The sequence below is a fragment of the Propithecus coquereli genome, unplaced genomic scaffold (genome assembly GCF_000956105.1).
Source record: "Propithecus coquereli isolate 6110/MARCELLA unplaced genomic scaffold, Pcoq_1.0 Scaffold99, whole genome shotgun sequence".
Classification (NCBI taxonomy): domain Eukaryota; kingdom Metazoa; phylum Chordata; class Mammalia; order Primates; family Indriidae; genus Propithecus; species Propithecus coquereli.
Window position 1 is genome coordinate 9,888,937 of NW_012156284.1, and position 26,503 is coordinate 9,915,439.

At 39.7% G+C, this 26,503-nt stretch overlaps 1 protein-coding gene across 5 annotated transcripts in view; it reads left to right on the plus strand.

Annotated features, from left to right (window-relative positions):
• Positions 1-26,503, plus strand: part of FGF13 (fibroblast growth factor 13) — a 542,638-nt gene that overhangs the window by 441,062 nt on the left and 75,073 nt on the right. For 4 of the 5 annotated variants that reach the window (XM_012665256.1, XM_012665259.1, XM_012665257.1 and 1 more), the window contains 2 exons: positions 16,546-16,656; positions 22,065-22,168. In XM_012665256.1, the coding sequence (XP_012520710.1) occupies positions 16,546-16,656; positions 22,065-22,168 (215 nt within the window). Of the gene's footprint in view, positions 1-14,071; positions 14,626-16,545; positions 16,657-22,064; positions 22,169-26,503 lie in introns of those variants that run through there. The other variant, XM_012665258.1, reaches the window with a different exon arrangement.

Sequence of the window (26,503 nt, forward strand, 5' to 3'; positions counted from 1 at the left end):
CCCTATCACCGTCAGGTTCGGTTTTTTCACATAATCCCATATTTCTTGTAGGCTTATTTCTTTTGTCTTAATTTTCTGTTCGATTTCTGTGACTGACTTATTTAATTGGAAGGAGTTGTCTTCAATCTCTGAGATTCTTTCTTCTGTTTGATCTACCCTGTTCTTGAGGCTTTCCACGGTGTTTTTAGTTCCCTGTATAAGTCCTTTATTTGCAGGAGATCGGGTTTATTTTTCTTTAATATTTCAATTTCTTTAGTGAATTTTTCTTCCAAGTTCTGGATTTTTTTTTTTTTGTAGTTTCTTTGTGTTGGTTATCCATTTTTTCTTGGATATCATTCAGTTTTCTTGCAATCCATGTTTGAAATTCTTCTTCTGACATTTTAGTGTTCTGAGTTTGGTTAATGTCCATTGCTGGGGAGCTGTTGTTCCTCTTCGGGGGTGTGCTTTCCATTTGAGTCTTCATACTTCCAGAGTTCTTTCGTTGGTTCCTTCCCATCTGGATCAGTTGTTCCTTCTTGCCTTTAAATTTTCGTTTGGATAATTACACGCCCTGTTTAGTCTCTGAGCCAGTAGGTGGTGTTCGTGGGTGAGATTTGACCACAGCCTTTATGATTAATCAGGAGATGCAGTAAAAGGGTGTGCAGGATGACCTCCCTGTCAGTAGGTGGCACTTGCAGGGAGGAGCGAGCTGCGGTGCTGTTTTTGGGTCCTGTAGCTAGCTTTATTCCTCTAGAGAGGTCCTCTTGTGCCTCGGGTGGTGGGTGGGGCCCTGGGATTTCCAGGGGTTTCCTTATTCTCCCCCTCAGTGGGAGGAGTGAGTCTGGGTGCGGCTGGGTTGGGCAAGCCTGCCCTCAGGCTCCACAACTGCTGCTAGCAGGTTCAAAGGTCTACTCTTTGTTTCTGTGCAACGCTGCCGGGAGGGGCTCAAATGGGTCCGCTCAGCTGAAAGTCTGGGCTTGGGGGATGGGGCTGTCCAAGACCCGCACTCTGGAGCAGGTCTCGCTCCCCTCCACTCTCCCCCTCTCCGTGGCCTCTCCCCGGCCTCTACCAGCAAGCGGGACCTCAGGCCGATGGATCACCCCTCTTCTACCTATTTGTTATTAAAGATAGACTAAGTCCTACACACTGTAAAAGGTATTATACATGAACCTATTCGATCAAAATGGATCTGCCCTGTATTTCATTGCTTCAGACGCCTCCTGTCTGCTTTCAAAAGGGAAAAAGAGAGAGGTAATTCATTTATTCATGAAACTATCATTTATTGAGCCCCTACTCTGTCTAGCTGTAGGGACCCAGAGATGAAGTCGAAATCCCTACCTGAAGTGGCTCACTGTTTACTGTGAATGACAGACAAGTAGACAAAAATTAATCGCATTTTTGTTATCATAGCTATATGTATAGAGGGCTATAAAGCAGAAAAGACTTTATCTCTGAGGACATAATGCCTCAGATCAATCTTGAAGACTTTGCTGCATGGGAGGGAATAGAATTTTAAAGGGTACTGCAGTTAGAGTGGCTAAAAGGTGGGAAACTGTGTTTTAGAGAAAGGAAATACTTTGGTATAGTTGAAATACAGTGTGTCAGAGAGAGTGGCAGGAAGTAAGTGTGACAAGGAAATCTGGGGCCACATAATGGAGGGCTTGTACGTGATGAAGAGCCACTGAAGACTTATTAACAGGGCATAGCATGATCAGATTTGTAGGTTAGAATTGTAGCAGTGAGCAGAGTAGTTTTATCACAGGCAAGAGAAGAGGCAGAGAAAGCAGTTAGGAATCTACGATGAAATTCAGGCAAGAAATGAAACAGGAATGGGTAAAGTCTTAAAGATAGGAATTTAGAGGAGTCGTAAAGAAGGTAGAACCACAGTACTCAGCTAATCTCTTCTATACAGAATGGGAAAAAAGGGAAGAGTTCAGAATAATGCTCAGGTTTCTGGCTTGGTTAAAATAGTAGATGTTTTCAGAAAGGAATAGGATACAAAAAACACCCATAATCACCACATGGAGTAAGAGAAGAGGAATCAGTATGAGGAGATGAGTTCAGTTTTGGATTTGTTTAGTTTGAGATCCTTAGGGGCATTTGGGGTAAAACTATCCGTATGTGGAGCTCAGAACTGGCTTCTTATGAAAGGGAAAGTTAAATCGGGTTAGTAATCATATTCGCGCATCTGAACTGATGAAAGCAATGGAGACTTTTTCAGTTGACACAGTAAAAATGGTACTTCTATCCCACACCGTTCATGTGGCTGGATCTATATCATATTTCAAGAGTTAGAAAAATGTTATCTCCTTCCAGAGTCTTTCTCTGACCTTCCAATCTCAGCTTCTTCTGTATTACCCTTAAACAACATTCTGTCCTTTTTTAATAGCAATGATCACTATCTATAACAGCATATTTATGTTGTTTATTATCTGGCTCTTCATTATTCTGTAATTTTCATGTGAATAGGATCACATCTGCCTTGTTCACTGCTGAATACCTACAATTCAGCCTGGCATATAGTAGATGCTCAAATAACATTTGTTGAATCGATAAATGAAGTCAATAGAGCAAATACCTAGAAAGAAAAGATTGAAAGTGAAAATTAGAGGGTATAGGACAGAATCCTAAAGGACTCAAATGGATAGTGAGAGGAAAAGGGACTGGAAAAGGAGACAGAGATGGAGCAGTCAAATGTAGGTATGAGGAAAACTAGGAGAGTAGAGTGTTGGAGAAATCAATGGAAGAAGACTTGTGTGTTAAAAAGAGAATGGTCAATGGTATCAAATGCTGCTGAAAGGTTATGTAAAGTAATGACTGAGAACCAGTCATTGGATATGACATAAGAAGGTTTTTGAGATTGTAGTGACAACAGTTTTGGTGCTATGATAGAAGTAAAGAGTGAATGGGGACTTCTAGTCAATATGTTGAACTGAGGTATTGCTTGTGCTTACCTATCCTTCCACAAAAACACAGAAATAGTATATAACATATTATCTTAAGTCTTTGACAATACACAAGAGAATTCAAAGGTGAAAAAGGAAAATCTTCAGATGATGGAAACGAAGAAGTGATGCAAAGCCAAAGCAAAGCCCAGCAAGCAGTTGAAGCTGAATGGCCATCAAGAGCAGCAAAACTGGTATATACCCTGGAGCTTAAATTCAAGCCACAGCCCTAATACAGAGCCCTGAGTTTACTGCTTAAAGCGAGGAGCCAAGAAGTCCTATCTAGCTCATGACAAATCAGGGCCCAAGGCCTAGGGATACAGAGTATAGGTGGAGTGTCTATTCTGGTTTGAGAGTATAAGAAATTGGAACCCACATCTGAATTTATACTACTAATGTACACTAGGAAATTAAAATAAAAACTGATCTGTAACTGGTGAGACCCAGAGTGCTAGCAGAGAAAGAACACAAAACTGTAGAGGCAGGTAAATCTACTACCCATGGTTTATGTGGGACTTCTACAGAAAACAGCTTTGCTGTTTCCTGTAAGCCCACAGTAAAATTTATAGAGCAAGAAAAAAAATAAACCACTACAGGAAGAGTTATCAGTGACAAGAAACACGGTAATTCATATTCCAGAAATAAGGCAATATGAAAAAGTCTTTAATGTTTAAGTGTCTTGAAAGTGTTCAATGGGATAAAGAAAGGAATAGAATCTATAAGGTATGAAGAGGATATTATGAAAAAGAATAGCAGACATATTAAAAAATACCAAATAGAAATTCTCTCTCTATATATGTGTGTATATATGTAATATATGCATATATGTTATATATGCGTGTATATATAATTTTATGTCATCTATAAAATATTACTGTATAATATATATGTGTATATCAATGAAATAAAAACAAATCAAACAATAGACTAAATCTAGCTAAAGATAGGATCAGTGAAGCACCTGGATTTTGCAAATAAAGATAAAGAGATGGAACTAGGAAAGAGAAGTTAGGAATCATGAAAGAGAGAATGAGGTCTAACATACACCTAACAGAAGTTTCAGAAGAAGCACAGAGAGAGATCTAAAGATAGGCAATGGGTGCAGAGTAATAGTTAAATTTCCAGAATTGAAGAACAATTGAACAATTGAAGAGGAATGCAGTGAGTAGGAAGATTTTTAATATGTTTTTTATATATTCAAATATCAGCCAAATCCTAGTTCCTCTCTATCAAGAATATTGAAATCTACATAGAGGAATTACTAGGATTACATGGCATGGACAATCATTTTCACATGATCTTTAATTCATTTTTTAGCCTAAAGTTTTATCTTCATCATAAAAAATTATTTAATGATTGCCTATGTGAAAATCTCTGGTCTCCAAGCTCACCCCAGTTATTTCAGGAGGAGAATGGCTAACTCACTGTGGCATACATGCCAATATAATTTCCATTTTGATTGGCATCTTTCTAAAGGGATTACTTCTACTAAACCATCTGCTGTTGGCAGTTGTAAATCGGTAACAACTGTATACTCGAACATCACCATTGACAATACGTGCTGAATGTGATCAGTGGGAAAGGGAAGACAATCAGTTTACAAGAAAAAAACAAAAACAAAAGCATCAGAGTATCTACATAACACAGTTGATTTCTCCCAATCCCCAATGCTTCGTGATCATACCAGTAATCGACATTTCACAGAAAAGTACAGTACTAGAGAGTGGTTACAATATTAGACCAACTTATTGTCAAGAGATTCAAAGTGTGGGGACATAAAAATCCAAAGCGTTGTGAGTTCTTTCAGCTGAGGGAAAGCAATGTGGCCTGGTATGAAGATTCCAGTTCCAGGAGTCAGTTTAGTTTCAGGTTTGAAGTCTGACTTTACATAATTTCATTTCCCAACTTCCAAGCTCCTTTTCATCCTCCCACATTCATCTTCAGCATGTATTTTTATGAATTTTTATGTATTTTATATATTTTTTATGTATTTTTCTGAAGCTGAACTCAATTCCTGCCCTCCTACCTTCTTTTGGGCTCTGAGAACAAGTCTAGACATTTGGTACCACTCTTACAGTGCTTATCACATTTGTGTTTTAGTTATTTATTTGCTTCTCTTTCTCCTCCACTTGAGGCCAGCGACAATCACTGGAGAGGCAGTAGAGTAATTTTTAAGAACACAGGATATGAAGTCAGACTGCATGGATTAGAATCCTAGCTCCATCACTTCCTACATAAATGAACTCATTACCCTCTCTAGGCCTCAGCTGTTTCATCTATAAAATAGGGATAAGCTCATACAGTTGTTGTAAGTATTAAGTGAGTAAACAAGGACAAAATACAGTAAGTCCTCACTTAATGTCATCAATAGGTTCTTAGAAACTGTGACTTTAAGCAAAATGACCTACAGCAGGTCCTCAAATAATGTAATTTCTTCAACATCATTTCATTATAACGTTGATAAGAAAAAAAAAATGATTTAGTAATGTTGTTCCACTTAAAGTCGAAGTTTTCAAGAACCTATCAACGATGTTAACTGAGGAATTGCTGCACTTACACTAGTGCTTGAAGCAGATTTAGCACTCAATACATTATAGCCATTGTTACTTTTACATTCTTCAGGTCTTAGTTCTTAGCAAATAGTTCTCAGTAAGTTTTGAGTGAATAAATGAATGAATGAACAAACAAATGGCCCAAGCCGAATGTATTTAACTTGTCTTGCTTCAGATCTCTTCTCTAAAATTAGATCATTAGGTGAGCATCAAGTCCCCTTTTAAGAAATCAGTTTCTAAAAATTCCTTGAGGCCCCCAGCAGTTGCAAGAGAAGTTACTTAATAAGTTTAATCAGTTGATTGTACTTTTAACTGTTTGTCAGAAGGGAAAAGTTAGGGCAAATGAGTTAGAATGAATACTAGAGAAACTCCTGATTGCAAAAGGATAGTCATGGAGGCCGGGCGCGGTGGCTCACGCCTGTAATCCTAGCACTCTGGGAGGCCAAGGCAGGCAGTTTGTTTGAGCTCAGGAGTTCAAAACCAGCCTGAGCAAGAGCGAGACCCCGTCTCTACTAAAAATAGAAAGAAATTAATCGGACAACTAAAAATATATAGAAAAAATTAGCTGGGCATGGTGGCACATGCCTGTAGTCCCAGCTACTTGGGAGGCTGAGGCAGTAGGATCGCTCGAGCCCGGGAGTTTGAGGTTGCTGTGAGCTAGGATGACGCCACGGCACTCACTCTAGCCAGGGCAAACAGAGTGAGACTCTGTCTCAAAAAAAAAAAAAAAAAAAGGATAGTCATGGGTTTCTTACCATGGAAGTGAATACACTGTGTATAATATTTTTCTCTTTTTTGGCTGAACTCAAGGTTCCTGTAGCTGAAAGCAGATGGCACAAAAAAGCTTACGGTGTAGAAAGCCAGTTTTCCATATATGAAAAGAATTGAGAGAATTGGGAATGCTTTAACTTCTTTTCTTTGCTAAGTAGTGATGGAGAGAAAGACCTAGAAGTGTCCTTTGGCTCTCACAGCATTCCAAAGGCCCAGATTACCTGAGTCAGGACAAGTCCTACTGTCAAACTATTTCTTGGGTTGGGAAACCCAGAAAAATATTAAGCAGTGATTTATAATCATTTAATTTTAGTGAGAAAGCAATGTTGTCTTTAAATATTGCTGTAAGAAGTTATTATTAAAAGTGTTATGAACTATGCTTATAACTATGCACAGGTCATATCTATTCTTTTTTATCTCACAATTCACTTGCTAAAGGAAAAAAAACAAAACTGAGTTGAAAATCATGCCATATTCTATGTTTTTCCGTCACCCAATCCAAGAGATAGGCATATCCGGGCATCGCTGTTCAGCAACCCAAATTCCAGACCCATTGCCAAGGAGGAAAGTAGTAGTATTTAAAGGTATGGCCTTGTACACCTAGATTGTATTTATTGGCTGAGGATCCTTAGTTTAAATATTGGCACTGCCACTTGTATACTAGCCAGGAAATCATAATTATATCATTTCATCTCTCTAGACCTCACTTTTCTCACCTTTACAATGGCAATAATGAAAATATCTAACTTACAGGTTGTTACAAGGATTAAAGGAAATAGTGTTAAAGCACTTGATAAGTTGCTTGCCCAATTATAACCATAGTATTTACTGACTACTGTCACCATTTAAAACCCCAGTTTTAGCAAAAAAAAAAAAATCTAAAGCAGAGTGGAGAGTTTAAAAACCATCTAGGGCTGTGGTCCTCAACCTTTTTGGCACCTGGGACCGTTTTCATGGAAGATAATTTTTCCGTGGACTGGGGATGAGGGGATGGTTTCCAGATGATTCAAGTGCATTACATTTATTGTGCATTTTATTTCTATTATTATTACATTGTAATATATAACGAAATAATTATGCAACTCCCCATAGCTTGGGGACCCATGATCTAGGGCATCTGCCCAGTTCTCAGGTAGGTCATGGACCTGTCCTTCGTCACTTCCTTAGAATCTGGAGGATAATATTTCCTCCAAATTCAGTAGGTTCTCCTGCCCAAATCCTGGTTGGTGTCTGAAGAGATGTGTTAAGATTCTTAATCCTGAGAGAGCACTGAAGTATTTTCCCATTACCTCTCTCCTGCCTTAAAAAATGGAAACTCTTGCTAGGAAATTTATAGAAACAGTGCCATTGGCAAGTAGGAAATCAATCCAATTTTCCTTGTGCTGTTTGTGAATCTTGCCTCCATATACTAAATAATAATGAACATTAGATCATTTGCACACACTACATTCCCTTACTGAAATCCTGAGTTCAGGCCACCTTCTTCCAGTGATCTTATTGCCTGAAATAGCTTAGATACAGAAAAATTAGATTGTCTGCTTCTACTTCAAATCCTCCATCATTTTTTCCCTAACTTTTCATTTAGATTACTTAGTTCACTGGGCAAGAAATGAACCCAGTGTTACAGATATTTTGCCTCTGAGTCCTGCACATTTTTAGTCTGCGATAAATGTTTCATCATAGAAACACCTTATTTATGTTTGTTAGCCACTAGTCAGTTCATAAAATAGCAATTGTTCCTTCAAGATCTTCAAATGTTATTGAATAAAACTGAATTGAATTCACTTGGAGAACCTGATGCTTTTGTTGGCTCTGGATGCTCTGTCACCATTGAAGTAACCCATTGGTTAAGAATAAATTTATTGTTTCTACAAAATGTTTTCTACAAGTTGGGCAAGAGAAACTATAGGAAATGAGTGTGACTGCCTTGACCCACATGCTCCAAGTTCATCCAGTATGCTCTTCCAAAGGCAGAGGCACTAGCTCTCCCTGTGCCCTTTCAGATGGGACCTTAACCCTTCTCAATGATGGTGTTGCTGGCCTTTTCCACTTTCCCCATGACCACTTCTTAGTGGCAGGTCATGAGTATATAAATAGCAGTGTAGTTTTTATGACAGAATGAGAGTCTTGAGAGAAATCGACCCACATACCCACCCAGATAGATAAAGTTCTGGTTGTATTCATAAAAGCTTTTATGAAGGAAAATCAGCAATCAATTATGGTATTTAACAACCCTTACTGAAAAGAATGTTTTCCTTGTACAAAATTTAAATCCCCACATATTAAAGCTTAAGCTTATTTCTGTGCGTTCTCTCCTTATGATCAAGAGAGAAACCTCCACCCTAGCAATCTTCTATTTCTCTCCAGGTTTTCTTGATTAAATGGCCAAGCAGGTAATCAGAGGCCTTGAACTCTCAATGTTACAGCTGCCATGGCTAATTAAATGGCAAAGAGCTAAATTCATGGACATGATTAATACCATCAGGGTGTTTTATGGTTTTAATGTTCATAAATTATGACTGAACAATGAAAATTGTACATGGGTTATAGGATTTTTCTTCTTAAGGATCAGAATTAATCAGTGTTTGCTCAATTGATTTTAAATATAAATCAGAGGTACCTTCAGTAAATTCTATAGCTTAACTATTTAGAGAATGATCTCAGAGAAAGGACATAATGAAGACCAAACCACCATCCTAGTGTGATGCAAGCCTAGGGTCCTGTACCTTTTCATTCTGAATGCAGATCAGGAGAGCCAATCAATTTCTAAAAAATTGCTTCTGAAGATCTTTGTTTCTGAAGTATAACTCTCCCAAATGATCTGACTAGCAGAGACTCTTAACCAGCTAATAAATGTATCGGGTTATGCTACAGAATACAGTAGTCACTCTTTCTGTCCCTGAAATTCCAGTGTGACATTAACAAGATTTCCTTCAATTGCATTTTTCTTCCTGCTTGGAGTTAAGTGGCAAAAGCCTATTCTAATGGCTTTTCTCTAATCTCCTCATTTGTATTTCTATCCAGTTGTTTCTCTAGGCTTTTGTACATAATTAGGTAGACCAAAAAAAGGTGATACTTGGCTGCCCCATCTCCTAAATATTCTCTCTGCTGCCCTACCCAGTAAATGAGGAGATCCCAGTGTTGCTTGACATTGGTGCACTTGAACCTGCCTCCCTTTCCTCCCTTTGAGCTCATCATCAGTCCTCGACCTGGTAACTGCCCACTCAGATATTTCGATGAACTGTTAGTGGCAATGGAGAGCAGACTGGCAAGTGGCTCTGATTAAGTTTATCTTCAAGGAGGAAAGGTGTTTGAAATCTCTCCTTTTGAGCGTTTCAGAAAGACAGCCAATTCCTTCTTGCTCAAAAGGGACTGAAGCTGCTCCTGATTAGGCTGTCTGAATTCTAGCATTTTTATTCATCACAGTCACATCTGTTTGGGTTTCTGTCTCTCTCCTGAAGATGCCTCTTGAGAGTAGGTCCCCTCAGCTTCCTTACAGCTCATCTGAGGCCTGCCAAAAGAGATTGGCAGAGAATGATCAGCATTCTATGCCCTAATAACTCACATAACTCTCTCTGAAAAGAATGCTGAAACCTGGTTCTCAAGTGAACCCATGAGGAGTGGAGCCAAAGGGACTTTTGTGTTTTTCTTTGGAATCCAATTTAGAATTTATGTTCTGGTGAGTGGGGGAAGGAGTGGAGAGATGGGAAGTATGAGGAAGGAAAGATAAAGAGGTAGAAGGAACAGGGGCATATGTAAAACAATTCGTAGGCTCCCCGAGCCAAAAGGACTTTAAGGAACATGTCATCTAGAGGTTTCTAAACATTTTGTTTTTAGTAGCAGAATCTTTTAATTTTTTTCATAAGAGATCATACTCTGAGCCCAGTATATAAAATATATGAAAGAAGTTGAAGTAGTTAAGTCGTTATAGTTAAAATAGATGAAGGCTATGGATGAAACATTGGTGAGGGTACTTATGTCCATGTACTCTTAGTGTGCTACAGAATACAGTTTGAAAGCTACAAATCTTGCTTAAGCATTACGTTAAAGATGGGAAAACTAAGGCCTGTAGTATACAGAAATGACATACCCAAGGTCACATAGTGGCAGACATGGGATTAAAACATATGCCTCCTGTCAGCCAGGCTAGAACTCTTCGGGAGCTGAGATAGAGGAAAGGAGATAAGAATGCTTTCTTCCTGAACACGGTCAAGGAGAGAGCTTGGTGAGCAGTGATATAGGAGAGAGGAGGTCTGGGAGAAAAAAGGAGAGTGTACCCACCCAGCATAGAGGAGTTGGAAGCACCAAAGTCAAGCAGAGTGAATTGAAACTCTATGAATCTGAAGGAGATCCAGGAAGTTCCATAGCAAGGGTACAGTGTGAACTGCTAGGAATAAATCAAGACAGGAGAAAAAGGCATGTGGAAATAGGTATCAAAAGAGAGTTTTTTATTCTTCCTCTTACTAAAACTCCATACTATTGGTTTGGGGTAGCAGTGGGGCAAAAAGTAAAGGCAACATATGCTTCTCTGGGATTGGCTGCAATGTGTCTTTCATTATGCCTTCTTGAGATGGATGGGCCTTTGCCATGGTTCCCCATTGATTTGAGAGTAATATTCGCACTCTTCTCTGAATTCCTAAGCGTCTGGAAAATAGACATGAGAATTAGGAAAGCATGACAATATCTGCTTTATTGATGGTTAAGTTGATTGGGCAATATGACTTGGACCCAAATTCAAAATGGTCTTCCTTTACTTTCCACCCGAAATTGAACTTACCCTCTACTCACAGGCCTCTGTGAGTTCTCTTAGTGAAGGAGAGAGGAGAATGCATGTGGTCTGCAGGCAAACAGATCACAGAGTTAGAAGCCCCCTTTTCTAGTCTCATCAATAATGTGACACATATTTTCCTGTCCACGGAGAACAATAACTCAAGGGGGGATGTAAAAAGGCAAAAGTACCTTTTGTGGGTTAACAGGAACATGTGGCAGGGGGAGAGACTGGTTTCTTCTTGTACTCCTCATTTTTTCAAGATTATAAAATTTAATTAAGGAGAGAAGGATTAGAGCAAGAAAGTTATCTACAAACACCTGTAGAATCATCCAGTTGTCAGTTTTGGTCCAGTGGTTCCATGAGCTCATGGCAGAGAGTTTCATTCTCTATCAAAAAAGCTTTGGGTGGTAAATAGGAGTTAGAAACAGAGGGATGTATTTACATGTTTGTGTTTGCAACTCTGCAATGATAAGTGTCCTCCCTCCTCATTGTATATCCCTGAAGTCTTCTTGGGGTCTGTTCAATCCACCAGAGTGGCAATCCCAGTAATTCTACAGGCATCCTAAAAATACTTTTATGAATGATATTTGCAGGGGCAAACAGTGAGAGCTCTCTGGGAGAAGTGAAGGGAAAAGGATGGAGGAAAGCCCTTTTCATTTTCCCAATACCATTGCTCATTCTTCCCAAGGTCTGTCCGTTTCACGAATTAGATCTTTGTCCTTCTTTAGCTTTTTCATGTTTGCTCTGGATCAGGGTCCCAAGAGAGAAGCAAAAGCAAGGAAAAAAGGTCTTTGGGGTTGGTGCTCAGCAGAAGGTAAAAATGGGGACCTCTTAACTGTTCATCACCTACTCTAAATATTTGGCCCTGGTCAAAGCTTCTTCTGACCCTTCTTTTGGTGAGATTATTTCCCTTCATGGTGCCTAAAATTTAACCAACAATCACATACATTCTGAGCTGGTATATACCTTCCTACCCTTCAGAATCAATATAAATCAGTCATTCATCAATCATTTGCAACAAACTTGTATTAAGCATAGACTATGTGACAAGAATTGTGCCAGGAGATGGGAATATAGTGGTGAAACAAGACTCTGTCCCAATTTTCAAGGTGTTCAAGATCCAGTGGGAGCAGACCAGGGATTTTTCCCCATGAATTAAAGTTTAAAGTGGATACTTGAATTGACTTGAGGTGCTAAAACTCTCTTCTACCTTGTCCTTTTTCTTTTGGGAAAGCCAAAAGCACAAAGGAGTATATGGAAGATTTCAGACCCTGTGGCACCGTTCTCCTGTAACTATCCATCTCAGCCCCTGCAACCTTCACCCCAGCCTGCCTTGCAGAGACACAGTGGTGCTTCTGATGGAGCAAGAGACATTTCAAGAATGGGGAGAAGTGGAAGGGGAGGTAGCAGCAGCTTTGCCTGTGAAGCAATGAAATCTACAAAAGGGTCAAATGATTCAACTATTAGGAGCTAAGACGCCAGAAATCGTTTCAGTGTTGCTTAGTCCCAGCTTGTTGGGATGTCAGACAAGAAGGAAGGGCTGGAGGCTGGGGCTAGCTGAGCATTTGGTTTTGCATCTACATCAATTCTGAAAAGATGGAGAGGGGGAAGTGTAGGACTCCAGCAAAGACAGTGTAGTGGCAGCTCCAAGATAGACCAGCCCTATGATCTGGGGCTTCCTTTTTGGCCCCAGAATTCAAGTAAAATAGTAAAACAATTGTGTCTGTTTGAAGGTAGGGATGTGGATGGACCATTCTCTTTGCTGCATTCGTGCCCTCAAAACCCCTTTTTCTCCTCTAGAATAAAACAGAGCACAAGGAGAGGACAGAACTTGTGCATAAAGTGAGGCCAGCAAAAATCCAGACTGGATTCCTGAATTGGAGGAAAGGAGGCTGCCTGAGTTTAAGGAGCAGAAAAACAGAAGTTAGGACGTTGGAGATGGGCCGCAGCTTAAATAAAGTGGCTCGGCTATGCATTTCCCAAATACCCGTACTGCTTATGTTACACGACCCGAGCTCTCTGCTCAGATCCCAAATCCAAACGGACAGATGAGGGGGCGCAGAGGGAAAACGGGGGGCGGGCCGCACAAATTGGCGTGAAATGAAAAGTCAGCAAAAACCACTGGGTGGCAGCGTGGTGTGCGGGCGCAGCTCTCTGCAGTGCCTGCTGCTGCTGTTGCTGCTGCCGTGAGGGCTGAGCCCGTCTGGGAACCTTGGCCTCCTCTCTAAAAGGGCTACAAGGGTCGTCGCCAAGCAAAATAACTCGGCAGGGGGGTGGATAGGTGGGTGGGGGGATGAGTCCAAGCCTGGGGCAAGGGTCTGACCAACTTCCCAGAAGCTCCAGCCCGAGCACAATCTAGCTAGCTCAAACACTAACTAAACAACCTCACCCCGCCATCCCCCATCGCCGAGCAAACCCCCGCTCCTTCAACCCAACTACCTCATCCTGGTACCTCCTCCATCACTGTTTCCTCCCAAAGCTCCTTTCGGGGAAAGGAAGGGAGAAGGATTTGGGCGATGGGGCAGTGCCTAAGCCCCTACAGGTGTTAGCCCCAGCGGCCGGCGGGGACTTGGGGGGTGGGGCGGGAGGGGGCGGCCCGCAGCCCGCAGCCAGTGGGCTCGGCTCCGGGAGGGAGGGGCCGCCGCGGGAGGGGGCTGCGGGGAGGCAGTCGCGCTGTTCCGGAGGGTGCTTGCGGCGACTGAATTTCTCTGCTGCGACTCTGCCGCGCCCAGAGCAGCTGCAACAGCGAAGATGCGAGGCCATTACCTGTTTGATCCTTGTCGGAAAGCTGGCACGGGCCAACTTTTCCTGATTATCAAGCCAAGAAGTTGCAAGGACTAGTGGAAGACTCGGAGGGGCCAGGGCGAGGGCGCGCTCCCCCCCCCCCCCCCCCCCCCCCCCCCCCCCCCCCCCCCCCCCCCCCCGCGCTTCCTCTTCCCTCCTCCCTCCGGCCGCCCGCGCTCCCGGCCTCTCTCCCGCCCGCGCTCATTCCCTCCGCCCGCCTCCCTCTTCTGGCCCCCTCCGCGCGGCACAGGGCGGGGGGTGCCGCGAAACTCCGACCCGAGCCACTTGGACTTGCACAGTGTCCTCGGGGGCGCAGGGGCCGAGCGTACGCAGCCACGAAGCTGTGCCTCCGCCTGCCAGTCTCGCCCGCGATCCCGGCCCGGGGCTGTGGCGTCGACTCGGACCCCGGCAGCCAGCAGCCCGCGCGGGTCCCGGTCCACCGCCAGAGGAGCTCGGACGGCATGCTGAGCCCCCTCCTCGGCTGAAGCCCGAGTGCGGAGAAGCTCGGGCGAACGCAGGCTAAGGAGACCAAGACGGTGAAGGCGAGAGACAGCGGACGAGCAGCGGAGGAGAAGGAGGAGGAGGCGAACCCAGAGAGGGGCAGCAAAAGAAGTGGTGGTGGTGGGCGTCCTGGCCATGGCGGCGGCTATCGCCAGCTCGCTGATCCGTCAGAAGAGACAAGCCCGCGAGCGCGAGAAATCTAACGCTTGCAAGTGTGTCAGCAGCCCTAGCAAAGGCAAGACCAGCTGCGACAAAAACAAGTTAAATGTCTTTTCCCGGGTCAAACTCTTCGGCTCCAAGAAGAGGCGCAGAAGAAGACCAGGTCGGAAGGGGCTTTAGCTTTTTTTTTTTTTTTCCCCATACTTTATAAGTGTGGAGGGGGCGGGAATGTAAGCATAGGTGAGTTTGTCGGTGGCCCCTCTTGTACGGATGAGGCCACCTAGCCGGTGTGTGTGCGTGAGAAGGCGATTGCTTTCTTGCCTCAGTAACAGTAACAGGCTTGCTGCATTGCAACTGCCCTGGGACGGGCGCAGAGCCTAGGGGCCATACCCTGCCCAGGAGGGGCGCCCTCAGCTTGAGACATGTCACATGTGTGCATATCCGGTGGTCTCTGGGCAGGCGTGACCTAGGCATGGCTATGATGTGTGCGGCGTGGAAATTGCAGGCTCAGAGCTGGGCAGACACCATTGCCCGTCCCCCCTTCCCAGGAGAGCCCGGGGAATGCCTCTCTTGCCTTTATCTCTGCCTGTCAGACCCTTCCCCTCCACCTTTCCACCCCCAAGGGATGTGGGCTGCTTCTATCTAGGCATTGCGTTTCTTTGATTACTTTTAAGCTTTTTGGGACAGACTTGACTTGTGATGCAGCTTTGAAATGTTTGCTGGGGCGGGGGGCGGGGGGGGACGCGGATTTCTAGAACCTTTCGGCAAAGAGCTTAGTGATCTGGTTAGACTAGTAAAACTGTGGTTACGTCTACTAAAATGTAGGATTAAAGGGGGAACTTAAACTCATAGCCAAATTGTGGGTCCTTTTGAATCTTTTCAGTGATAAGAGTAGCACGACATTCTGGTAAGGGGAAATTCAGACAGCTCTAGGTGTCAGGTTGCGTCAAGGTAGACCTTCAGGAGAACATGCAGCTTATTTGACTGTCTTAACCAAATGAATCTTTTACACCATTTTCTACTTTTTACCAGATAAGTAGTGTTGAAAATCAGACGTACTCATCGATCTGTTATTTCTGTATTTATGTCTTCTACACACCCTGGGATGGAAACACAGACCTACGTTTTCTGTTTTCACAAAGTTTTTAATGCATTAGCTGTAAATTAGGGTTGTTTTAAAGAGGCTTAAGTGATTGCAAAGCATGATGATGTGGCATGAATAATCACATAAATATTATTTCAGCACAGGTGTCTGTATTCATTTAAAGCAAATTTTGGATAACATGGCTGTTATTGGTAAATTAGGCACTTGACTAATCTATGGTGATTCATAATTGAAAATTGTTTTAATTAAGAACTCATATTTTGGATAATTGTATTTTTGATATTAAATTTGAAAATAAGTATGCACTATTTTTTTTCCTTCCTACGAACAAAAGCCCTGCTCTTTCACACCCATTAGCTCTAATGATTATTCATATGATAGGGTATGGTGATGGTTGTTTTATCTTCCCCCTCCCTTTTTTTGTATCAAAGTCTCAATTTTCTAAATACAGATCATTTGATGGGGTTCTAGGTTATTTATGCATTTTCAATCTTCTTAGAATGAAGGGGATTATTTATTCGAATTGTGGTAATTCTGAAGGAAGTCTTTGCTGGTGGGTTTTTGGTACCTGGTTGGCAAACAACTCTAAATTAATTATCTTTGCATTTTTCCTTTTCCTTTCACATGAAAAGTGGCACGTTGCGAAAAGACAGAATATGCCATTTGCCAACCCATTCCAAATACTCAATGAGAGTACCACTCTTTAAGCCAAAGGACAGGCTATCAGAGACTGTAGACCTTGTCAGAAGCTTTAGAGCTTTCTGCCATTGTTTTCAGGTAGAAATCAAATATTTCTTCAGTTTGGAGATTTAGTTTGAAACTTGGAGTTTGTTTTCTTTTTTCCAAAGGACTCTTTAAAAGTTTAGTTTGACCTTTTCCACTAAAATTTATAAATGAAATTTGAATTTTAAATTCTGAGTCTTTTCAATTACGAATGCACAATTTATCAATTGATCCAAACCATTGTTCTCTTTGCAGAGCCTCAGCTTAAGGGAATAGTTACCAAACTGTACAGTCGACAAGGCTTCCACTTGCAGCTGCAAGCAGATGGAACCATTGATGGCACCAGAGATGAGGACAGTACTTATAGTAAGTGACTGCAAAATAAATAGTATATGCCGGCATGTTGTTGACATTGTGTTCTTTTTATTTGTTTTAAAATAAATAACCTCTGCTCAATCCTGAAGTGAATGCAAAATATAGTCACACTACATAATCCTGTTTACACAGGTTAACCTAAAGGAAGTTAAACATGAAAATATCTAAAATAGTCAACTAGAGCAAATAATGTTGACACCATCTGAAGAACAATCCAAATATCATCTCCATGGTAATCTAGATAGATTTATGGCTGTCCTTTGGATTTTATTACCTTTTCCCCACAGAAAATTTACTCACCCACACACTGATCCTGAAATAGCATGTTATCGCTACTCTTAAGAATCGGTCTCAACCCAAGAGAGAGGAGTGGTTTCATACCATGAGAATTCCTCATTACAAACTCTCACTTCTGCTGCCCTGTCCACACACACACTGATAACTCTGAGACTAATGGGATTTTAACATTGGGATACCTCCACAGGTGGGTAAAAGGATTTCTTTTAGTGCTTTATTTTTAACCATGGTTTAAGTAAAGACCAAATTGGAGACCATAATGGTGAACTTAAAAAGGAAATGCATCAAAAATAATGTCAGTTTTATTTCTAATTATTGAAGGAAGATGATTCCAAGATATTACATAACCTTTAATTGCATATGCTTTATTTATTTGGAATAATAAAAACACAATCTCACCAATAGTGCAGCCTTCTCTTCAATGATAGTAACTGGTGTTTTCTTACAATTTACAGATTTCTGGAGATCCATTAAATGTTCCATGAGGCTAAAACACTTAGTTCTCACAATTCATTCTGTTTTCCCTAATTTCTACTGAATTTCCTTCAAATTTCCCAAGTAATATTCCCATTGTAGGCTGAGAACACAGCCAAGGAAAGTAGTTCTGAATGCTTATGAGCACTCTGTGCTTTTTTAGAGGTACATGGCTACAGATAGCAAAGCCATTGAGAGGGGTCCCGATGTTAAGTGTAAAGAGTTTCTCACCTTTTAGGAATGCTTCCTGGGCTAATGGCCAAGCTATGACCTAAGAGGAAGTCACTTTTAATTACCCTTGAAGAAAGCTCTGTTGGTACTGAGGTGGAAAAACCTCCATGCTAAATGGTACTCACTGTTTTGTAAAATGCTACGTTACTGTTACGATACTAAAGTTTTATAGTGAATCCTAGCTGTCGTTTTATACATAGTCTTGTGTTTGAAAGTTAGCCACGTATAACTAGAGGATTTTACTGTAATCAAATAACAGATTTTAGTACATGATGATCCGTAATAAAACATTCTCACAAATTATATGTACACTTTAGTGTTGGGATATAAACTGCCCTATTTTCCAAAGTGCCTCAGGAAAATGGGTCTGTTGGCCACTATTGAAGAGAAGCTCATGATTAGCTGCCAATGAGCCCCACACAGGAAACTTTTCCCTCATCTATTTTTAACATCTCCTCAAAGTGCAAATCAGAGAAGAAATATTTTGGGTCCAGTTTTCATATGTGTTTCCTGAAAAGAAAGAATTAAAAAAAGATGATTTGTGTGCTGTGTCTTATTAATAGCGATACGCCAAACTCATCAAGATCACATTGTATGCAATAATTTAAGAGATACACACATATCTTTCTCTCTCTCTCTCTCTCTCTCTCTCACACACGTGCACAAACACACACACACACCCACACATAAATCAAGGCTCCATTTCTTACTATGGAGCTTTAAATCATGTAGTAGGTTTTGCTCTTCAATTCCTATGTATACATAGCTTGTGCCTTTGGTTGCCTTATAACTGTGACTGATATGCATGGCATTTCTGTGTACTAATGACGTTGAAACACCTTTAAAGAACATAGCCTGATAAACAAGAATCTGTGTTTAGGCAGTTTGAAATAAAGAGAGGTAAGTCAACTAAAAGTAAGTATTGCCATAACATTATGCATACAGATGGAAAGTATCTTTAAAAGAGATGACAAGTCATTGGGGCTTGACTCTACCCCTGATGCCAAGAGTGACCAGAAGCTTGTGAGCTAGCTCAGCTTCCCCATTGAGGATGTTGTGGAGCTTAAGCCATCACAAAAAAGAAAGTTTAATGATTAAACTGATAGAGCAAGAAATCTAGCCATCCAAATTTATTCTTTTATGCCCTAAAGCCAAGCAATTTTCTTGGCATTATTTTTTAAATTATTTTAAATGAGTGGAACAAGAATACAAGTTGGCTTTTTCAACTATAACTCTTTCATTTATGTAGTATTTTCTTAATATATATTCCTAGTTTTATGCTTATATTTTTCTTACTTTTCTTATTTTTATTAATTTTTCTTATTTTTATCATATTTTCCTCATTTAGTTCAATTTGATTGATTTTATGTTATTTTAATTCTAATATGGTAAGCAAGATCATGATAGAACAAATCAGTTCACATTTAGCCACATATATTCATTTCTAAAAACATATGTTTGATATTATGCATTTAAACTTACCTTATGTAGATTTATTGCAGTGGTAAATGTCAGTCCAATAAAATCTCATCATGAGCAAATCAGCCATTATAAATTATGTATTTTCTCCTGAAAAGGAAAAGATGATAGACATGTCATGGCAATAGTTTTATTATATCTGCCCTGGGTGCAATTAAGTCTGTTTTAGAAGAATAGTTTGCCACTTCCCTTCAAACCCGCAGTAGTGTTACCAGTTCAACATGTCAAGTCTTTCCAGTTTATACTAAAATATACATTTATTAATTATTCCCTTTGAGAAATTGGTATTAGCCCAACTGATGACAAGCATGGCTTCAGTGTTGCCTTCAGCAAACATTGAGTGCCAACTAGGTGTACGGCTTTGAGAAAATGGTCCTTCAAGGTATTAATAGAAGGTGATTGTTTTTATGTAGAAATGACAGAGAACAAACAAGAAACAAAGGCACTTTTATTTATTAAAAGCTTCTTCAAAACTTTGACTGAAATGGAAGAAGATATTTTAGGTATTTAATGAATGTGTTTAGATACACAAATGAAATCAATTATTTTCTTCTTATATTTAGAATATTGTCATCCTGATCAAAATAATATCTTAAGTCCATGAAGAAGGACTCCAGATATAGAGAAACAAAGGCATATAGGAAAATGTTGATTCAGTTCAAGCCCACCCAGATATAATTTCTTTGCATTTTTACCTGGAAAGACTGTCCCTTTAGACAGATTTTAAACTAACCCAGTTTATAATCTGTCTTGAATGTCTAACGAAATGAAAAGATTGGTGTAGTATGACCAGCCACTCTCAACATTCACTACTCTTTTAAAGTTTTTATTTTGGGGTAATGTTTCTTGTTTTTGAATCAGGCTTCATAGAAATTTATAGTACATAATAAAAAATTCATGTTCTAGTTAATACCATTATTCAGGATTATATAACGTCAGGAATGGATTGCTGATGTTTTTGCTTCTCTTCCTCCTGCTATTGTCTGATGTTTGAAATTTAAGCATTTCATTGCTCATTAAAACTCAAATCAGAGTGATTGGGGAACAAGCTGAAAATCATATCCATCTCTCTTTCTTTTTTCTTTCTGTCTTCTGCTTGTTACAAGCTGCATTAAGAGAACTAAAAATGTTCAGAAAATTAAGGTCTAGAAATAATTCTGAATTTCATTTATCATTCTCCATCATCTATTACTATGACTAAACTAGGTTTCAAGCATATGCTGGTATTACAGTTGTCAAGTGGTATGTAGTGATATGGCTTTTAAACCAAACCCATATGGAAGTTTTGGTTTGGTTTTTTAGATCTCAAAATTTTTCAGCTATGAGCTTTTATATAAATGGGATTATCTATTACTTTCTAAAAGTGTAGTATTGTGTTTTCAGCATACAGATTGCTATCAATCCACAAATGCGTGTTGAGCACCTGCTGTGAGCAAGGCATTATCAACAGAAAGAGATATGACATATACATGACATGCTCAAAGGTGTCAGACTTCTTGCCTGTGCATTGCATTGTCAAATATAGCATGAGATCCTGGCTTGCAATCTGTTCAATTACTTTCCTTTACCTCATATAACAGAAGGGCACAGCTTTTAATACGATAAGTATTGAATGAAGTGCCATCAGTGGCATGTGGTAGGAACACTTGTCTTTTGAACTGTACAATATGTCCTGGCTCCTCTCTGGTAGCACCCTGATTTCAAGGGAAAGATACATTGTAGGCTCACCAAGGCATATTTAGTTCTTCATTAATATTTCTCATCCATATTACCCCACCTACTGCAGCAGAATATATAGGCACAGATATAAGCGATCCCAGAAAAACTATTCTTTCCCATGGGGTGACTCCTTTGCATTCTTGTTCACAGAAACCACAGCCAACTGATTTATCATCCTCAATAAACTTACAAAACAAGGCAAAAATCATCAACATTGGTCTACGACTCCTGAGAGAAAGGTGCACAGGCTATTTTCAAAAGATGTGTGTGGCAAGCACTACATTTTAAAAATGTACCATTTTATTTTTATTCACAGTGTGGGAGGGAGTAGACAGCTGGTAGTGGGAGGACACCCACTGGTTGTCTCCAGTGAGTGGTGTGTGGTTGTGAGGAAAGCCTGGGTGTAAGTTTCACGCAGTCAAATCTTCAAATGGAGAAATGAAGTCTTCCCTGGCACCAACTGGCTGCCCACTTGCAACTACTTTGCAAATAGTAATAATGATAAATTAATAAAATAAACTTCCCTCAAGTTTATTATTTTTATTCCTATAACCTTTGCTCTTGAAGACCACAAGCTAGGAGCCCTCTTACCTCTACCTTGGAAAATGTTGGTTCTTTAAGAAGTACTACTGTGGGAACATAGGACTACACAATGACTTATTTACGAGGCTTGGATTTATTTTTGGGTTTTTGCATAGGAAGTAATACAGATAATTTGGATGAGAGCATTGAACTAGTATCTCTTTTAAGAGTCTAGGACTATATCTCCAGCTGGTAGATTTTAACTGTGCCTGTAAGAATTTCAGCAGTTATCTGGGGGAGCAGTTTAAAACCTTAATTTGTTGAGGATGACACAATTTAATGTACAGACAAATTTCTGGGACTGTATCATTTCAGATTCATCAAGATTCCCCACCTCCAACACTATAAAAACCATGAAACTGTGACCAAAGTCTTGCATTCTCTCCAGGGTGTTTGAGAATATGTAGTTACAGCCCCAGTTATGTGACTGCAACCATGAATCAAGTATACTAAAAGGTAGAATGTGGACCTATCTACCTGTATATGTGTAAATACATATTTTTCTATCCTCACAAAGTATATACTACTTTTGGAGGACCAGAAAGTCCTGTTGGAAACATTGAAAAGCTATGGAATTCATAATTGTAACATTGTTTTCACATTATTTTTAATTTCAGCTCTGTTTAACCTCATCCCCGTTGGTCTTCGAGTGGTGGCTATTCAAGGAGTTCAAACCAAGCTGTACCTGGCAATGAACAGCGAGGGATACTTGTACACCTCGGTAAGCCTTTGACTTTGTGCATGTTTTGACTATTCTAGTTTTCATCTAATATGAAAGAAAATGTGCTTTATATGTCTTATCATTACAGATTTCTTTGATGAGGAGAAGAGTGTTGTTAATGGAAATATCTCATTCGAAAGGGAAAATTAACTTCCTATGGAAATTGTATCTATTACTAATTAATCATTTGAAGCTAAAATTTTGGTATATAATCAAAAGTTCACTGAACATTTTTATATGCAATGTCATTTAGATTATTTTATGTAGCACATGATCCCATCTGTCTTGCTGTCCTGTTTTGCAGCTGTGGGAAGCAAAGCCATCTCTATAACTCAATTAAACATATATTTATCCATGTTTACTCCTAAAAAATTAGTAAGATCGCTCCTTCATTTCAACTGTAGGACGTAAAGACCAGTTCTAAAAGGGTTTTTAGAGTTTTAGTTCTTATCCTCAGTTCAATTAGGACACATTTGGTGATTGCCTCTGTTTTAAATACTATTATTCCATCAAACACAATTCAACCTCTCCTTACCTACAGATTCCCATTTGCCTTTTTCTTACGAGTTTGGAGTGAACTGAGTGAAAATGGAACTTTTTTCAGGAGAATTTATTGTAGCCTACAGTTCATTATGAAACATGGGTCCAAATTAAACTTTTCAAAAATTTTTAACATTTAAATATAAGCAAAAATGGTACAATACCAGGGTTAGGATTTCGTTCTTATCAGTAAAAGCAGTTTTAGATTGCAGAATACCATATGAATATTTAATATATGAATATTTAAAAAATCTTTGTTTTGAATTCATGTGTTTTCAGAAAAGGATAGGATGTTTAAACTGGAGAGAATTGCTTGTCAAACTTCCCTTTAGCTAGCCTTGAAGGAGGTTATTGCTATGACTATAGGAATCTATTTCTCAAACTGCAAGTAAAACACTTACCTTTAACCACTCTTTCTCTCCTTTGTTTCCTGAATTTATTTCAAAGCCAAGTGTATACAAAGACTTTTGGTAGACATGGTGGAAATGGTGTCATACCCCCCAAAGATGGGAAATAGGGTCTGTTCATTTGATCAATCAGGTAGTCCATTTCATATTATGATAAAAGATTACAATGAAAAGATAATTATTAGCATATGCCTCAAACCCTGGTCACTATCAGTATTCCTATCAGGCCATTTCAACTGTCTGATTGCTTAATAAATGCAGGGGTTTTATTCTTTTCATTTAATGAAAGATTTGATCTTATTGCAAACTTCATGAAATCTGTCACTTTATTAATACAGTGCTATTATTATAAGTGATAGGAAATGGGATTTATGTTTTTTGATTTGTACATTAAGGTAAGATAATTTAATAATGAAGGATTTTAAGTATCCTCATTTAGATCAACAGACTACCTCAACCGGACCAGATCCAAAGGTAGGTTTTTAATAAAATAAATGCTTTCTGAGACTATTATGCAGGCATGGTAGGGAAATGGAATGTATTGGGCAAAATTTTGAGAAGACAAATGCTAGATGGCATAGAAAATAATTTGGGAAAAATCATTTAAATTAGGTAATATGTCAGGTGCCCCCACTCAAGAAAATTAGGGCAGTCAGCATTACATTTAGAAAACTGATAATGGAAATTCTAAGCCTCCCATTCAAATTAACCTTTATTCCAGCAAACTGGTAAATATAAATGTGATCTCATTTCTAAGAAAGTCTTCCCAGGGGAATCAGCACTGTAGATTGGTGGGCTTCCTGTCCATGATGTGCAGGCCAATAGACAGCCAAATGTGAAACATTTTGTATGCATTTCCTATTAAGGAAAAGGAACCTCGAGTAAGCACTTCTTATTAGAGAAAAGGAGCTATATATTTTTATTAAGGAGGAAACATGCTTGATCGATGATCCTGGAGTTCACATAGGGAAACCATGTCCAAATTAGTTTGCTTCAGGAAAAAAAAAAAAATTGGAATCCTCTCCTGAATAAATTTTCCAGTTCTTTCCATTACTCCTTATTGATTTTGGCTTGGAGTCCCTTCACCATGGTGATCACCATTCTCTGTTGGCACTTAATTTTGTTGTTATCTGATTTAAAGTGTGGTGCCCAGACTATTAGGATAGCATTCTATCCTAATGACTTCAGCAACTTGTGTTGCTGTGACCAAAAAGCTCAATGAGATATGCTTCATCAAGAAGAGAAGACAATCAAAGATGAAGGATCAGTCTTCTCTTGCATAGAACCATGGCACTTCTACCATAGAAATACTGTATGAAGTTTTACAAACTACCTCTTAGCAAAGAGAACAATGACCTAAGGAGAAAGCGAAAAATAAACAAAAGAAGTAAGGAGCTACGGATGTGTGCAAGTAAAAAAGAAACTGTTAGGAGGTTATTTCAAATAATCTTGGTGAGGGATAGCTAGGGTGTGCCTTAAAAGCAATTGCAGCGGGGATGGCTAAAAGATGGATTGCCAAGATATTTCAGAGGTAAAATCATCAGGATTGGGTGGCTGATTCAATTTGGAAGGGGAGGAGGACCACTATATATGGTTCAACATGTATGGTTGCCATTCACTGCACAGATGTAAATAAAGTGTCTTCAGGTAAAGAATTTTTAAAAAGCATCTGCACAAGGCTGCTCAGTGGGTTATCAGAGATCACAAAGAAGAGGGAGAATTTTACCTTTGGCATTTGGGTTGTTGGTGAAGCTACTAATCAAATGGGAATAAAGAAAAAAAGGGCAGGTTTGGGGAAGACAATACCTGACTACAGCTCACAAGAGATATTTGAAAATATCGACCTAGAGCTTAAGAAAATGACATGAGCTAGAGATAAAAGTTGGGAGTTATCACATGTGGGTGGTTGTTGATGCCATGGGAATAACTGTGAGAATATGTAGCATAAGAGAAGAGAGTTTATCAAATATTAGAGAATACCACCATGGAAGTGACTAGCAGAGAAAGAACTAATTATGACAGATATAATGGTATTGCAAAAGCTAAATGGGGAGAGAATTTTAAGAAGAGTCAGCAATGTCAAATGCTACAGAGAAAATAAATGAAACAAGAACTATGAATTTACCATATGAAGGTCATAGGTGATCTTGACAAAAGCCCTTTCCCTGAAGTAGTGGGAACAGAATCCAGACTGCAGTAACTTGAGCAGTGAATGGGAAGAGAGGAAGTAGAGGCAGCAGGTATAGAATTTCTAAGGGAAGAGGAGACATGGGTGAGTATTTAGGGAAGGACTCAAGATTGAGAAAGACTTTCAGGGTTCTTTGATTAAGGATATGACACTTGAATATATTTGTTAACTGAAGGAAAGGAGCCAGTAGAAAGGGAGTGATTAAAGACATAGGAAATGGAATTATTTATGGAGTGGAGCCCCAGAAGAGATGGAAGGGTGATGGAATTAACAATATAATTGAAAGAATTAGATTCACCTTGAAAAGAAGGGACGTTGCTTTTGTACTAGGAGGCAAAGAGACGAGGACAGATGCAGACGTAGGTGTACTGAGTCTGCAAGTGATAGATGAGGAAGTTGAAAGATTTCCTGCCAGAGGACCTGTATTTCCCTATTGAAGGAGAATGAGAGGTGATCTTCTAGAAGTCAAAGGCTTAGGGATGACATAGGTAAAGGGTTGGAACAGCTCTTTTGGGCAAGAGAAGAGGAAACAATTTAATAACCAAGGGTATGTAAACTAAGGCCATGGGCCAAATCCAGCCCATCATCTGTTTTTGTAAATACAGTTTTTTGTCACACCCATTCATTTACTTATTGTCTATGGCTGCTTTTGCGCTAGAACAGCAAAGTTGAATAGTACAACAGAGACTTTATGGCCCACAAAGTGTAAATTATTTACCAATAACTTGGCCCTTTACTAAAAATGTTTGCTGACACCTAAACTCCAAGCAAACAGTTGTTCTTGGCCTTAGCTGCCCATCAAAATCACCTGGGGACCTTTGAAAAATTCCTCTCTCTGTGCTACACTCAGATCAATTATATCAGAATATCTGAGGGTGGGGTCTGTGCATGGATAGTTTCTAAAGCTCCTCAGCTGATGCTTATGAAAACCGCTGATCAGGGGTTAAGAAAAATGATTGATGAATAGCACTGAGGAAACCCACCCCCAAAATGAAGTCAGAAATCATGACTTTATAGGCACTTTATCCTTTATTCCAAGTTTCTGATGGCAATCTTTTTCTGCTCTTGCAAGCAAATTGCCTTTACATTTGTGAAGGCCTATTTCTTGAGATGATGGAAAATGCTGATCCTTGGAAGAGTGTTCTTATTTTATCTCCTTTTCTTTTTTCCTATCTTATTTTGCATTTATGCTTCTATATC